The following is a 14,727-nucleotide window of genomic DNA, read 5'->3' as shown; positions in this document are numbered from 1 at the left end:
CTGTACGCGGCTCCAGATAATCAGCTTCAACATAACGAAGCTGGAGGCGCTCCGCCGGAGCTTCGACAGGATCGCTAGTCCTGGTCGCGAAGGTATTTACTTCATCAGTACTTATCAGTGGCTTAAGGATGCCTTGGAATATGAACGGCAGATAGCTGCGAATGCTGCCATGCCTCCGACGAGGCAGGGAACGCCGCTGATGAGTGCTATGGACATGACTCGTGCCATGGCGACCCCTGCGATGGACGATGCGCCGACGGCGGCGGCGATGCCGGCTATCCGACTCAATGCTCCCGCAGAAGAAGTAGCCTGGCACTTGCAAGATGTCCACGATCGACACGATCCACGACCTCCAGCAACAAACGGCGTACCACTTCCACCAGTGCCACTGTCAGTAACGACCCCAGCCGAACAAGATCATTCTGCGCCTAGTAGCAGCACAGGTCGTGGAGTGCATGCGAGATTTGGGTCTCTCTCCAACGATCCGGCTTCAGTGCCGAGCACGAGCGAGTTCAGGCAGCAGTTCCCGTACATGCCACGACTGCTGGCTACACCGCAAGCTGAAACGCAAAGTACACCGACTTCGTCACAGGCCGTGGAAGCACAAGTTCCAGCAGAGAACATGGCAGTTCCAGGACAGGACATCGCTGTGGCATTCGAATCGGATGACAATGGCGCAGAACAGAGTGACGGGTCTTCATCGGCCTATGTCCCCCACTCACAGGGAGTGGCTTCCAGTTCTGGAGTACGAACCAGACCACAACTCAGGAGAAGCTCGAGGGCTACACCAGTGACGCCCGAGCCGTAGGGGGCCGTGGGCGAGAATTGGTTGTGTCGTCACTCTCATCTTCGATTGATGGGCCGGGTAGACTCAATACCATCTCAGGGCCGGGGTCTGTTGTGGACCTGCAAGGCCTATGATTGAGATGATAGCCCAAGGATTGCTGGTTCAAACTACATGAGATGTATACATTCATGATGTTCGGACAGCAATACCAATCTGAGTGGTACGACGAAGAAGACTTCCATTGAATGTGAGATCAAAAGGAGGGGGTTTGGCTGATGAAACATGGTTGAAGCGCAATGGCGCATAGTTAAGAAGCACAGAGAGATGCGGTTTCAGTACCTCCACGTGTAGCTAGCTCCAGCCGTAGTTTCTATCGACCTACCTGAGTCTTCGAACTTGCATGCTGCCTTGTCGGGTTCGTGGATCGCTCCGCGCAGCTATGTCTCGGACATCTTATGTCGATAACGATTGCTGATTCTGGGCAAGAAATCCAATTGCCAGATAACACAGTCTTCCTGCCTGTATGTCTGACATCTGTGGTGTTGTACTGAACACCAAAATGTATTGCTATGCTACGTCTATGGTCACCAGTGAATACAGACATGTCCTGTCCAATCCTGTCAGGTCAATTCCTATCGGAAGGCTTTGAATTAATATAGTCTCTAGCGTCATCGTATTACGCATATCTGTGCGTATTTCACTCAGTGTACGTGAGCGAGTGGAGCATTTCTCTCTCGTCTGTTCGAGGACATATATGCATAAGGTAAGGTACATACATGTATGGGACGAGGTTGAGCTTTATGACGTGAAGTCGATCGACGGGAACAACTTTCGGCCCGACGGGAAGTCAGATCGCGTTTCGTTCGTGACGGTGACGCGACAACATTTGCGTTCGACTCGTCCACCACCATCACCACCACCACCACTACCAAGCCCCGACGACAACAACGACGAAAATAAGGCGCAGTGCGTGTTTGAATCAAAAATGCTCGCATTCGCTCCCTCTTCTTCTTCTTCTTCTTCTTCCTCTTCGCCCAATTACGCTTACGTGCCATCGCCACTCTCCCCACGAAGCGCAAACATCTATGGAGTGCGTCGCCACCAGTTTCAGCAATCCGCATCCTCTTCTTCTTCCTTCTCCTACAACCATATGAGCACCAACGAACCACACGGCAAGTCCATTTCGCGAAATGGTTCAAATCCTCGCGACGACGAAGAGAATTTTCCACAACCGGTAGCAGCAGCAGCAGCTGTGACGATTACAAATACGACAAACAGCAGCAGCAGCAGCAGCAGCAGTAGAATCCCCTTCTCCCAACGACCCATCAAACGACCTCCTTTCCAACATCAACTTCGAGCACCTTCCGCTTTACACACTGGCAGACGAGACGCGTATCTCCGCAAAATTGCTCTTCGACGCGACGAGGCCAGATTTGAAACGCGAGGCGAGGATATGATGAGGTGGGATTTCATGCAGAGACAACGTGCTTGGGAGGCTGAGAGGGCGAGGGAGGCGGCTTTGGCCGCTTCGGATTATCTTGCTGAAGAAGAAGAAGAAGAGGAAGAAGAAGAGGAGTATGAGCATGAGCATGAGCATGATGATGGGGTGGTCGATGATGGTTATGATGAGTATGATCTTCCCGTGGCGAGCGGGCAGATGAATGGATTGCAGAGATCTTCAATGGCGAACTCTGCGACGAGGAGTGTTTCGCAGGAGGCGGAAGTGGAGGAGTTTTTGAGGGAAGAGGGGAAGGAGTTGGAAGCGTTGTTGGAGCATTTGCCGCCGACGGGAGAGGAGTATGGTGATGATGATGCTATGAATCAGGAGGAGGGGAATGAGTTTGACGAGACGAGTTTGTGGTCTGATGATGCAGATTATGATGCTTTGTTTGAGGAAGTTCTGAGCCAGCAGGAACAGGCTGGTGGGAATGCTGCTGTTGCTGCCGCCGCACAATCGTCTCAAGTCATATCGGACGCGCAACATGGGTTGGTAGGTGGCGACGACGAGATGGATATGTCGTGAGCCATGAGTGCTCCGCATGTGATTAATTGCACCTTTAGCGAGGCGTTGGTGGCTACCTACCTAGTCATGCGTTACGGAAGAATCGGTAGTAACAATTACATGTAGCTAAACACAGCACCGTTGGACCAAGACGGGTATCACGAATGTACAGAAGAATGGCTATTGTGTCGGACAGCCTCCTTCGAGATCTCCAAGTGCCTCTTGCGCTGCGGACATGTCTCCCACCAAGTCTGTAGGTGGAGATCCGGCCGCTTGCATCTATTTGTCACGAGGTCAGTACATGTTTGCGCTAAGAGAGGGGGAAAGAGAGGGGGAAGAAGAACAGTCCTCACCTTTTGCATCCTCTCGACAATGTATTCCCGATCATCCTCGTTATCATCACTGTAACCCTTCCGATCGAATCTCTCCACAATCTCCTTCACAAGTGCTTGTTGCTCCTTATACCTTGCAAGATCATCTTTCGATATCGTGTCCTTGTTCTTCTCCAAGTACGCCGGGTACTTGTCATGTAGCTCCTTCATGGGGTCATACAGAATCTCCTTATTCGTCAAATGTGCCATCATGTTCATGAGCATACTGTTGAACCCCTCCTCTCCACCCTCTCCGCCTTCTGTGAGTTCACGCATCATCTGTGCTAAAAGATCCTCTTCTGACATGTTTTGCGTCGAAGAAGATGTGGATTGCTTCGCTGTGCTATCCGAAGCTTGCATTCGTTCCATCGTCTTCCGAATGCTATCCTGGAAGTTGTCCTGCTTTCCCGCTTTCTTACTTCCACTACTTGACGCAGCAGCAGCAGCAGTAGCAGGCTGAGCTTTGCTTTGTTCTGGCGAGATTGCTTGCGCAGCCTTTTGTAGATGTGCTCCTGCTTCGCGATCTGTTCCCGCTGATCCTGCAGCGATGAGCTCTTGCATCATCTTTTCGAACTCGGCTTGCATTTCTGGGTTGGCGTCCAGCTCGCCTATCAAGCCGCTCATACCAGCTTGCAGCTGAGCAGCAAAGTCCTCTTCTGAGCCTGCATCATGGCTAATCACAGGCGGTCGTCCTGGTCCGGAGGTAGCTGGTGCAGAAGCGGTTGCTGTGGACGCTTGTGCTGGTGGTGCTGGTGCAGGCTTTGGGGGTTCCGACACCTTTGTATTCTGGAAGCTGTCTAATACATCGTCGAGGTCGTCGAGATCATCGTCATCTGGATCTGGTGCAGTAGCCGCCGCCTCTGCAGGCTGTTTCTCGGTCATCGCGACTCGGGACTCGAGGTCGGCGCAACGTTGACAGAGGGGTTTGATCGCGGCGGGTTATAGTGGGCTGCTAGAGCCTAGACTGCCTAGGTGACTGGCAATTGATAACTCAAAATTCAGTCCTGCTCTTAACCGGAGTATCCAGTCAAGTTGAAGGCTGCGTTATGAACAAAGCTGTTGGTTGGAACATTGATCCATCCCAGAATCGTGGAATCGTCGGAATGACACATGCCTGCATGCCTCGGTAAGGTTTGGAAAGCCCCACAGCCCAAGGGTTCTTTCCGCATTGGTCAGTGCTTTCGTGAGTGAAAGTGAAGTCGCGTTTGTCGTGACACTCAGAAGTGAAGTCTCAGTTGACAGGCCTGTGAATGCGCAAGGCTCTCACTACATTATAACAGGCTCGCCGCCGCCCCAGTCGCCCAGCTCTATTGCAGAAACACTCTCGCCCGCACGACACCGAGCGAGTACACAAACCCCAACAAAATCACGCCCACGAACAGCAGCAGTCTGCGACCATGTCGCTCACCACTGCCCGCTTGCAAGAAGAGCGGTAGGACTAGCAGCCTCTGCGTCGAGACGAGAATTCCCCTGCTGACGCATCATCATAGCAAGCAATGGCGCAAAGATCACCCATTCGGCTTCGTCGCTCGCCCTGTCAAGAACGGACTTGCCCTCGACTTGCAGGAGTGGGAATGTGCTATACCTGGCAAGGATAAGACTATTTGGGAGGGAGGGTTGTTCAAATTGAAAATGAAGTTTCCAGACGGTGTGTACACCATCAAGATGCACTCAACTATGCCTCTAAACTTTCTAGAGCGGGCTTCCTCGGGAAAGTTTGGAAATGCGTACTGACAGCGGAACAGAATACCCTACAAAGCCTCCGAAGTGTATATTCACGCCTGCGCTGTTCCACCCCAACGTCTACCCATCAGGCACGGTATGCCTGTCGATTTTGAATGAGGAAGAGGGCTGGAAGCCAGCGATCACCATCAGGGAGATTTTGCTGGGTATTCAGATGCTACTGGATGAGGTCAACCCCGACAGTCCTGCGCAGGCCGATGCCTTCCATCTCTTCAAGAAGGACCGAGCCCAGTACGAGAAGCGGATTCGCCAGATCGTAAAGGACAACCAGGCACCGTAAGATCTCTCCTTCGAGACTGGGCTGCGCGAACTGTGGGTTACGTGAAGCTTCGACTTGCGGCGGCTCTGACTACACTCGTCAGGTAATAGATGCCTGTGTCATCTTGGACGAGGCGGAAATTGGTATCTCTGACAGAGCCGTCACGAGCAAAATGCTCCGAGATCCCAGGCAGTGGCTACACTCTCCTGCTTTCCGGCGGTATAGGCTCTGAGCATGAGCACTTGGGATTAGCGTTGGCGTTTTCGGGGAGGAACGGCGAGACGAAAATTATGGTACCACGATTGACATAGAACTGGCTCAACTGCCCAAGAATCAGAATTCATCAACACTTTCCCATATCTAATCTCCCGTGTCCGCCGCCGGTTGACGTTGGCCAAGCCACTGAATTCTGCGTCAGCAACAGCCACCTACATACCTAGAGCACAGCAGACACGACGATGATAGCGATGATGATGATAAAGTATCTGCCTACAAAACACCTTCCTGACCTCAACCCCCACCCACGGATTCTCCACCAATAGGACTGGGACGCGCCATTATCTGCCGGTAGAAGGCTGAGAGTGAGACCACTCACTTCATGAAATTTATTGGTCAAGAAGAAACCGACCGTTCGTTTCAGGCGAAAAGAAGCGGTCAATAAATTAAAACAAAAAAAATCAAAGTCTACTACATAGGAAAAAGTACCTCCTAGGAAGAAGAAGGTACATAAGGTACATGTACCTATGTGCCTGACTGCCTGTACAGTGTTTACAGCAAAGCAGTGTCCTTGGCATTAGCATCATCTATGCATAATCACCTCATCTGATAAAACAAAAACAAAGAGTTAAGGTACATACATTATTAACCTAACCCCCACACATATACTGCAGCTCGGCGTAATACCTACACAAAAGGTAAAAGATGCTTTGACGCTTGGCTTTATCGCAGGTACCTACTGTTGTCACTCTCACTGTACCTACGACTTATGTATCTACTACACACAGCGACTTTTCGTGCATCGGAGTGTGACGAGAAAGCTCTCAAGGGTCTAGGTAATAATGTGCTGCATGCAATCTTCAGGTCAGAATTTTTGTTTCTAGGGATACTCGGCATGGTTTCTAACTCTGATGCGCGAAGACGCCTGTATCTTTGGTCAGACCGACCTCCTAAGGTATGTATTGTCTTGGCTTGGCTTGGGGCTTACTTGCCAAGAAAATTTCGATTTCTAGGGAATGGAAGTCAGGTACTAGGTAGTGACGCTCTACCTTACTGTGACGAGGGTTTGTTCTGGAAGGTCGGGTCAGTTACAAGGTATAGTATAGCTTGTTTGTCTGAGAGTCTTGGAGGTTAGGCTTGGGGTACCTGATGAAAGATATTTGGAAGATTGGTAGATTGATGATGCTAGGAGGGAAGGAAGAGGAAAACCGAAAGAAGGGAGAGGAGAAGTAGAATGGGATAAACAAGAAGCACAGGCTGTGATTGTGTAGTCCAGCGGTTGTTATAGTGTGTCTCTAGAACGCTACTGACTCAACGGTCTCCTTCATACTGCTCTGTCTTCAGAAAAGAATATCCAGCTGTTCTGACTCTACTCTCATCTACTCTATTCCACCCAAGTCATTGTTAAAACATCGCTACGAGAAGCAAAAAAACCCATGTCGCTAATCATCAATTCGTCGCCCAAGTCATAGTCGTATCATCATCATCGCCAACGCTACTGCTTGCATCCATTCATTTATTCGTCGATCGAACCACAGCGACAACCGGTACTACTCCTGCGAGTCTCGGGTGATCCACTCCCACTCCCTCCACAATCACCGCAGGTGAGTTTTAATCCACTCCCACTGCCACCACAGCTCTCGCAGGCGCCACGGGCAATCACACGTCCGACACCGTGGCATGTATCACCTGGGAAGATTCAGAGTCAGTTGAAGGGGACACTATCGATCGAGAGTTTGGTCAGGTCCCCTCAAGACAACTTACAGTTCATATTCCCACACCCATACTTCTCCGCTTGACAATCGGTACACGGTTGTGCTCTGTTGGTTGTACCCGTGGCTTTGCAATATCCACAAGGTTTGGCGACTTCGCCTTCTCCGGAACAGCGCTGGCAGGATTCTGACTTGGTCATTGTGGGTGGTGGGGAGTTGATGAGGGATTCTGGGAGGACATCTTTGGCTTGGAGGGAGTTACGACGAGTGTTGAGTTCTGTTTGATAGCTGTCGGATCGTGTATTATTCTGGGGTCGGGAGTTTTTGAGTGTGTTGGAGAAGACTTGGTCGTCGAGGACATCGCGGGTTGTGAGGCTGCTTTCGTGGACAGACATTTCCGCTGATTTGGCTGTGGGTGATGATGGCTTATTCGACTCCTAGACCGTACGGTGCACTTTGAGATGAGGAGGGCGCCTGTGCTTGCTTGTGTCTATTATATGTTCCGCGGTTCGGTTGCTTCGGTATTGGAGGGCTTGAGCTTCGGTCACAGGGTGGAGCCCGGTGGGGTACTATATATGGTATTCTGATGGAAATGAAGCCAAGTGTCGAATGCACTTGAGAAGTCACCGTGCATGTCTGTAACATTTAACCTCACAGCCAAGTGCTAGCCTAGCCATGCCATCATGGCTTCACGTAGTGCCAAGGCCGATCGACAGCAAGGGCCCAAAAGCAATGATACACCATATGTGGACCCCTCCATGCGCATCGTTTCTGTTTAGATTAGGAGACGGTGTCGAGCGAATGGGAAGCGGGATTGTTGAAGATACCAAAAGCACCTAGAAAAGGCCGCCAAAAGAAACGCAACCTTATCTTCTAAGGACGCTAAGCAGCTAGAAAGGTCCCGCGAAAGCAACGCCATATGTCAAGCACCACTTACGAGTCAAGATCGGGTTCAAGTAGGTGGTGCCTGACCTGAGCTGTTTGATCCTAGTTGCTGCGCGGCCGAGGTATACCGGCAACGTGATCAGGATTGAGGATACTACTGTAGCCAGTACTTGTCGTTTCGTCAGCATTGGCGCTGCAGGTACAATCTGGATGATACGCAGACAGCATCTTTCAGCGACAGATGGTCTGACACTCGTCCTACTGCCCAGCAATTGTGCACGGGATAACCTGGAATATGGGGAGCGTTTGGATTTCAGGGATTCGCTGTCGAGAAGCAGCCCACACCGCTGGAAGCCTGGAAGAACAACACAGCCAAGCCACGCCACTGGTTGTTTCGTCATGCCCTCGGATTCTTGACCGAGGAGAAGCAAGATCATTCTGGTACAATACCCTAGCCTTCGGTGGTGATGGTGATGATGGTGGTGACGGTTATCTCGTACCTGCCATTCGTGTGGCAGGAGATCACCGTCTCGGAGCATTTTTTTGGTAAACGCCCCGTGGCTGGCTGATCAGCATGGGATGATGGGAGAGATCGTATCGCAGCAGTGCGGCTTCGCGTGGATGACCGGGTCGTCTTCAACGATTCATGTCCCCATTAGATGAAAGCAGAAGAGGCGGAGAGGTGCATTCAGGATTGGAGGGGAGAGAGGAGGAGGATCAGTAGTCAGGGGAATGTTCGAAGGGGGAACGTCCGAGGGAGTACAGCGTCGTTAGTCGAGTGAAGGTGGGACGGGTCACCGTGCCGGTCACGGGCGTGTGCCTGGCTCGTCCCGTTCCGTTCTGTATGATGATCACATTTCTCCAGTCACGTGCTAGGGCGTCGATGGCCGAGCAGGGAGGAGACAGAGAGACACACGTACAGTAGCTGCCATAGGGCAGATTGCTGACTGCTACATGGAGCAATGAGAGCCGTGTCCTCGTCGCTACCGCTGCGATCAGCGGTCACCAGTTTGATTCGGCCGCCCGCTGCCTGGACATGTCGAGAATGTCTCCTCTCTGCCTCCCGATCCCGACCTCGAGCCAGCATCGTCACAAGCATACGAGAGCAGGTCGCACAGCCAGGTATCGCGAGCTTCTCCACGAGTCGGCGTGTAGCTGCCCAGGCCAGCGGGCGAGCATGGCGCGAGAGGATACAGGACCGCATATACGACCCCAAAGAGAGGCGCAGAGTGGCCATCGCAGCCACAGTCATTTTCCTTACAGGATCGGCGGCATTAGCATTCAGCGAACAAGCGCGACATGTCTACATTGGGGCGGAGAGATGCGGCAGAGTGGCCATATGCTTGGTCCTCTGCATACGGGATTACCGCAACATCTTGAAGCGTGAGGACTGGGACGATCCAGAGTTTCAGAAGGATATATCTGCTTGTCACAAAAGATGTGCGCTACGGACATTGAAGGCTATGGAGAAGAATGGCTCAATATTCATCAAGCTCGGGCAGCACTTGACTTCGTTGAATTACCTCCTGCCTCACGAATGGTGTGATACGTTCATCCCGCTGCAAGACAAGTGCCCAGTGTCAAGTTATGGCAGCATTGAAGATATGGTGTACCAGGACACTGGTCGAAAGCTCGAGGACTATTTCTCCGAGTTCGCCGCGGAGCCGGTGGGAGCAGCCTCACTGGCACAGGTCCACATTGCGAGATTAAAGGATACAGGAGAGAAGGTGGCAGTCAAGGTGCAACATCCCTCATTGGACGAGTGGGCGTCTCTGGACATGTGGCTGACGACAAATACATTTCGAACGCTGCGCTACTGGTTTCCCGAGTACGATCTGACCTGGCTCAGTGATGAGATGGAGGTCTCACTGCCTCAAGAGCTGGACTTTCGGCAAGAAGGAAAGAATGCCATGAGGACGAAAGAGTACTTCTCCAAGATCAAAAACACGCCATTGATAGTGCCCGAAGTACGGTGGGCAGAGCGTAGAGTGCTGGTCATGGAGTATATCACAGGACATCGACCGGACGATCTCGCGTATCTGGACGCCAATGGCATCAGTCGTGATGAGGTAGCGGCTGCGTTAGCGAAGATATTCAATGAGATGATCTTTGGCAAAGACGCGCCTCTGCATTGTGATCCTCACGGGGGTAACATGGCCATTCGTCTCAACCCCAACAAGAGGAAGCCGTACAACTTTGATATCATTCTATACGACCATGGATTGTACAGAGACATACCGGACCACTTAAGGAAAGCATATGCGCATATGTGGCTAGCAGTATTGGACACCGACATTCCCAACATGCGCAAATACGCGTATGAAATCGCGGGCATTGGCGACGACGACTTTCCGATTTTCGCCTCCGCCGTGACAGGTCGCGATTATGGCGTAGTCGAACGAGGCGTGGCAGTGGAGCAGCGCAACGACGAAGAAAAGCGCAGTCTGACCGAACAAATGGGTCAAGACTTGGTCGAAAAGATCGTCGGACTACTTGGGAAAGTCCCACGCGTCATCCTTCTCATCCTCAAAACAAACGATTTGACACGGAGTCTCGACGAAAATCTCCACACGACACAAGGTCCCATGCGATCCTTCATGATCCTCGCACGATACGCAGCGCGTTGTGTCTGGGAAGAACAATGCGAGAGTGTCCAAGGCAGTGTCCTGTGGCCCTCCAATTTGGTACGACTGAGCGGAGCTCTGTTCGAGTATACCAAAGTGGCGCTCAAATTGCGATTGTACGAGTATTACCTCTTTGTGCGAGGCACGCTCGGATTGCAGAATCCTGTCAGTCCTGTCGGCATGCAAAGAAGCTAAGATAAGGTATGGGTAGGTAGGTAGGTAATTTCCCCCGAGAGGAAAAAGAAAAGGGAATTTTGTAGATACAAAGGCTAGAGCTATCAGGTATGCATACGTACCTACATGCATGGATGGATGGGTGGATGGGTGGATGGATGGATGGATCAACTGTACATGCACAAGGTACTCCTTCATACACAGTGTATGGCTCTGAAGCGTTTTTTTTTTTTTTTTTTTTTTTTTTTTTCTTTTTTCTTTTTTCTGTTTGTTTGCCACAACAAGTTCACCTCTACGTTCCAGTTTCACCCGCCCTTATTGTTTATTGAATACCTACCTACCGTACCTTACGGTCAGGTACATGAAACTACCTACCTCCTGCATCAGATCAGGTCTTGGGAATACGGGCATGACTTAGGTACCTGTACCTTACTGTGGGGACCTCCCTGAGGGCAAGCGCAAGTTAAGTGGGGAGGAGAAATACGGGATACATGTAGTTGGGTACGATGTGCATAATAAACCGTCCTTCTCATTCCAGGGTAGGTTCTTATCGATGTCCGAAGAGCTCAAAATCTAGCTGATCCTTCTTTCGATCCAGACTACTCGTCCCGTCATCGTCGTCGTCATCATCATCGTTATCGTCAATCATCTCCTCGTCACTGCTCTCCTCATCCTCCTCCTCTTCTTCCACACTTTCCTCTCCGCTGCTATCTTCGTGGCCTTCTCTTCCATGTGCAGCGTTGTCGCTATCGTCCTCTACCACAGCATGTTCTCCGATCTCGAAGAGATCCACAGAGCCCACGTCCGATTGCGACCGCAACTTTGATCCTCTGCTCGGAACGGCAGAGTCACTGTGCACACTTCCCGACCGATGTGGCATTCTCGAATCCAGATGCGGGGGCAGGTCATCATTGGTCTCATCCCCTACCATGTCCAGCCCTCGTAGGTAAAATCTCATAGGTGAAAGACTTCGACTGACGGCGTCCATCATCTCATAGGGTCGGAATCGCGGTAGTTCCACATTAGGCATATTGGGCAGATTCTGCCGCATATGTTGTAAGGATGTTGGCATGTTAGGTAAGGCTGGCATCCGTGGCATCCGGGGTATATCGGGCAAGTTTGCGGACAACGTAGGTAGGTTCGGCATGGAAGGCGTTGAGAAGCGTCCACTGAAGCTCGGACGACGGACTTCTTCGTCTGTGACAAAGTATCGTCCAGGAGATTGTGCACCAGCGGCCAGTCGAGGCGAGCTTGATAAATGAGACGGCTGTTGAGATGGGGAATCAGGGGGTTCGAGAGCGCTAGATGCTTGGACTTCTGAGGTTGCTGTTTCGTCGACTATGCCAATGCCAGCGTCACGGAGAACGTCATTTCCGGTAAAGTCGTGGCGGCGGACTGATTGCGTCTGTTGTCGGAGAAGTCTTTCAGCCTCAGTCTCGTGGTGTGCAGTTGGCGTCATCTGGTTAGTGTTGTAGCTATCGCATCGTTGGCATTTCAGGCCAAGCCAGTGAAAGGGAGTCCAGGTTCTTGCTCCACAGTCATTACAGCCAATCCATACTTTCCGTGGTCGACGGGGAGGTGAGGCATGTTGTCTTTCGTTCGCCTCGTCAGTCTCCTCTGATGGCTCAGCCGCGCCTTCAATGTGAGGTAAAAGGCCTTGGATGTCCTCCTCCGGCATCGGCTGTATCGCTATTTCCTCATCCAGCTTTCGCCACTGAAGTTCCATATTCACAGCACTCTTGCTGCAAACCGGGCACTTGTATGTCACAGCCATGAGATCCTTGTAGCACTCGCCATGCATATAATGTCCACATGGCAAGCTGACCACTGGGACTTTCGCCTCAAACATTCGCATCAGACAAAGCGGACAATTCCCCTCTGTAGCTCTCTCGATGCAAGGATGCGCAGCAGATGTAGATATTGATATACATACATTGCAGCGCTTGCAATGCACAAAGTCTTTGCCCAGTCCCTCTCCAACTCGACAGATGCCACAATCGTCACAGTGATAGATGCGTTTATTGGTGTCGTTATCCCAAAGCTTGCACTTTGAGCAATAGTACCACGCGGCATAGTTGCCACAATTGACGCATTCCTGAGCAGCGGGTTGCGGCGTCTGACACAACATACACAGCATGTTCTGCGTCTTCTGTCGATTGAGAGCATGTAGAAATGGCAGATCTCTTGACTGATCATGGCAATGTCGACATGGATACCACCTCTGGCAGTCGAAGCATTGCACCTTTACATTCCGCTTATAGTGCATGCAACCCAAGTCAGGCTCGTCGTCGTCGTCTGCCATGGTCTCGTCATCCTCTCCCTCGGGACATCGTACTGCTTTCGGTAGCGGACTAAAGACAGGATCCAGATCACCAGGTCGCAGGTTATAAGGATTACTAGGGTCGATAGGCATGATAGCAGCTCCCAGCAGAGGCGAGTCCAGGCCTTCGCTGTCCTGACCATGCGCTGCAGGACTCTCTGGCGGCGTGAGCTGCCCCAGTTTTTTATGTTTGACATAGTCCTGCATCATGAGCAGATGCATCCGCTTGGCCTTCTCTTCCGTCGATACCGCGAGCTCCTTAATCTCTTGCAGCTTCTGGCGCAGCGATCGCATGCCATCGTCCTCGGGAAGAGCCCCATCCATATTCGCAGCGTTTGCCATGATATAACGCGCAAAGGCAACCGTCGCCTGCCTCTCTTCCGTGTTCTCGGCTGAGCGTAGTGTCTCTGCACTCGCTCTCGAAGGCGGAGTGGCGGCGGGAGTCGCGAGACTACTAGTATCGATGGAAGTGACGGCAACAGTTCTCAAGAGGCCTTCGAAGTCGTGTGTAGGGTTGATGCTCATGCGCTGGTCGTTCGAGAGGGATGTCCCAGCGGCATGGTGTCGGTCCACAGGGTCACTCGGCTCGTCCTCTGTCGTAGAGATGAGTTGTTCGCTGTCGAGACTCGCTCCATTTCTGTGTGCTGGGCCAGCTGTCGTCGGCGACTCGAACCTTGTGTCTTGGCGATCAGAAGACAGCCGTCGCCGCCGCCAACGCGTCATCCCGCGGTCTTGCTCAACGAGGGGGAGCATGGGCATCCCTGGTGCGATGAGCAGTCTCGAGACACGCAACCACGACCGCAACCACGACCTCGACCACGACCAGAATGGTGGCTGCTGGGCCTCATATGTAGCACGAGAAGCGGTCAAAGAGCACGACGAGTGCCCGTTCCAGAACAGATCTAGAACTGCGGAAAGCAAGACTCAGCTATGATAGGCACTGCAACGTCTCAAAATAAAACCTGGTTTGGCCACCACCTTGCCCGGACACAACATTCGCCTCACACACATACACAAATACACACACACATCTCGCCCACATTTACCTGTACATTACCCACTATATACCAAGTAATCCGAAATCGTCATGATTGCAACACTCTGCAGTATACAGTACCTTACCTTACCTCCTACCCGTGGACCTCCTACCTCCCATCTACAGTATTATTACAAAGAGACCGTTTCAAAACAACCAGTCTCCCATAATCCATTCCAGTCCAGCGCAGCCCAGTAACCAGTCCAGTAGAGGTTTGTAGTGGATGTGTAACTGTGGTTCCTGGTCGTCGGATCCATCCTTCCCCTCAGATCTACATACGCTATACGCTACGCCACAAACAACACCCACACTCGCCACACGAACCGATCTACCTCCTAGGAGGTGGAGGTATGCCCAGCTAGGATGTACGAGCATACTTACGAGGGCATGTGAACCTGAGCCCCGGTTAGGGCGATCATCCCACCAACCCGGCTTCTGTAACTGAAAAATCATCCCCAAATCATTGGTGCAGGTAACCATGTAGACGACGATGAATCGACGATGCTTTGATGTGTCGCAAGGAGACGTCTCTTGAGATGTGGCTTCAATATGTTGTACAGGTCGTGCTAGGAGGTACATTCCTCCCATTATACAATAA

General features: G+C 51.7%; 6 protein-coding genes across 6 annotated transcripts; 3 read left to right on the top strand and 3 right to left on the bottom strand.

Annotated features, from left to right (window-relative positions):
• Window positions 1–1,541: 1,541 nt before the first annotated feature.
• Window positions 1,542–2,810, top strand: SEPMUDRAFT_111940 (uncharacterized protein; the record flags this gene model as incomplete). Its single annotated transcript, XM_016900949.1, has 1 exon — window positions 1,542–2,810. One exon carries the CDS (start codon window positions 1,542–1,544, stop codon window positions 2,808–2,810), a length of 1,269 nt encoding a protein of 422 aa, XP_016756738.1.
• On the bottom strand, window positions 1,760–4,180 carry SEPMUDRAFT_152236 (Pex19-domain-containing protein). Its single transcript, XM_016907320.1, has 2 exons — window positions 3,143–4,180; window positions 1,760–3,068 (listed from the first exon to the last, which is right to left on the bottom strand). Exons 1-2 carry the CDS (start codon window positions 4,040–4,042, stop codon window positions 2,970–2,972), a joined length of 999 nt encoding a protein of 332 aa, XP_016756737.1. The 5' UTR covers window positions 4,043–4,180; the 3' UTR covers window positions 1,760–2,969.
• Window positions 4,181–4,397: 217 nt separating this feature from the next.
• On the top strand, window positions 4,398–5,517 carry SEPMUDRAFT_152235 (ubiquitin-conjugating enzyme). The gene is made up of 3 exons (XM_016907319.1): window positions 4,398–4,592; window positions 4,651–4,808; window positions 4,906–5,517. The coding sequence occupies exons 1-3, from the start codon at window positions 4,558–4,560 to the stop codon at window positions 5,181–5,183; spliced, it is 471 nt and encodes a 156-aa protein (XP_016756736.1). The 5' UTR covers window positions 4,398–4,557; the 3' UTR covers window positions 5,184–5,517.
• A 1,156-nt stretch (window positions 5,518–6,673) lies between these two features.
• Window positions 6,674–7,930, bottom strand: SEPMUDRAFT_152234 (uncharacterized protein). Its single transcript, XM_016907318.1, has 2 exons — window positions 7,143–7,930; window positions 6,674–7,067 (listed from the first exon to the last, which is right to left on the bottom strand). The coding sequence occupies exons 1-2, from the start codon at window positions 7,483–7,485 to the stop codon at window positions 6,895–6,897; spliced, it is 516 nt and encodes a 171-aa protein (XP_016756735.1). The 5' UTR covers window positions 7,486–7,930; the 3' UTR covers window positions 6,674–6,894.
• Window positions 7,931–8,918: 988 nt separating this feature from the next.
• SEPMUDRAFT_152233 (ubiquinone biosynthesis protein) lies at window positions 8,919–10,969 on the top strand. The gene has a single exon (XM_016907317.1). The coding sequence runs from the start codon at window positions 8,938–8,940 to the stop codon at window positions 10,792–10,794; it is 1,857 nt and encodes a 618-aa protein (XP_016756734.1). The 5' UTR covers window positions 8,919–8,937; the 3' UTR covers window positions 10,795–10,969.
• A 233-nt stretch (window positions 10,970–11,202) lies between these two features.
• SEPMUDRAFT_111935 (uncharacterized protein) lies at window positions 11,203–14,717 on the bottom strand (the record flags this gene model as incomplete). The annotated part of the gene is made up of 4 exons (XM_016900948.1): window positions 11,203–11,219; window positions 11,467–14,001; window positions 14,243–14,249; window positions 14,409–14,717. 4 exons carry the CDS (start codon window positions 14,715–14,717, stop codon window positions 11,203–11,205), a joined length of 2,868 nt encoding a protein of 955 aa, XP_016756733.1.
• Between the last annotated feature and the right edge of the window lie 10 nt (window positions 14,718–14,727).

This window comes from Sphaerulina musiva (genome assembly GCF_000320565.1).
Source record: "Sphaerulina musiva SO2202 unplaced genomic scaffold SEPMUscaffold_12, whole genome shotgun sequence".
Classification (NCBI taxonomy): Eukaryota; Fungi; Ascomycota; class Dothideomycetes; order Mycosphaerellales; family Mycosphaerellaceae; genus Sphaerulina; species Sphaerulina musiva.
The sequence above is the reverse complement of the archived record's forward strand: the minus strand, read 5'-3'. Positions and strand labels throughout refer to the sequence as shown.

Bases quoted from the DNA above. Each gene is read 5' to 3' on its own strand.
- SEPMUDRAFT_152236 (XM_016907320.1), bottom strand. From the start codon at position 4,042: ATGACCGAGAAACAGCCTGCAGAGGCGGCGGCTACTGCACCAGATCCA. The intron at 3,069-3,142 runs GTGAGGACTGTT...CGTGACAAATAG, and splicing joins TTGTCGAGAGGATGCAAAAG to ATGCAAGCGGCCGGATCTCC.
- SEPMUDRAFT_152235 (XM_016907319.1), top strand. From the start codon at position 4,558: ATGTCGCTCACCACTGCCCGCTTGCAAGAAGAGCG. The intron at 4,593-4,650 runs GTAGGACTAGCA...GCATCATCATAG, and splicing joins GCCCGCTTGCAAGAAGAGCG to CAAGCAATGGCGCAAAGATC. The intron at 4,809-4,905 runs GTGTGTACACCA...ACAGCGGAACAG, and splicing joins GAAAATGAAGTTTCCAGACG to AATACCCTACAAAGCCTCCG.
- SEPMUDRAFT_152234 (XM_016907318.1), bottom strand. From the start codon at position 7,485: ATGTCTGTCCACGAAAGCAGCCTCACAACCCGCGATGTCCTCGACGAC. The intron at 7,068-7,142 runs GTAAGTTGTCTT...GAATCTTCCCAG, and splicing joins TGGGTGTGGGAATATGAACT to GTGATACATGCCACGGTGTC.
- SEPMUDRAFT_152233 (XM_016907317.1), top strand. From the start codon at position 8,938: ATGAGAGCCGTGTCCTCGTCGCTACCGCTGCGATCAGCGGTCACCAGT.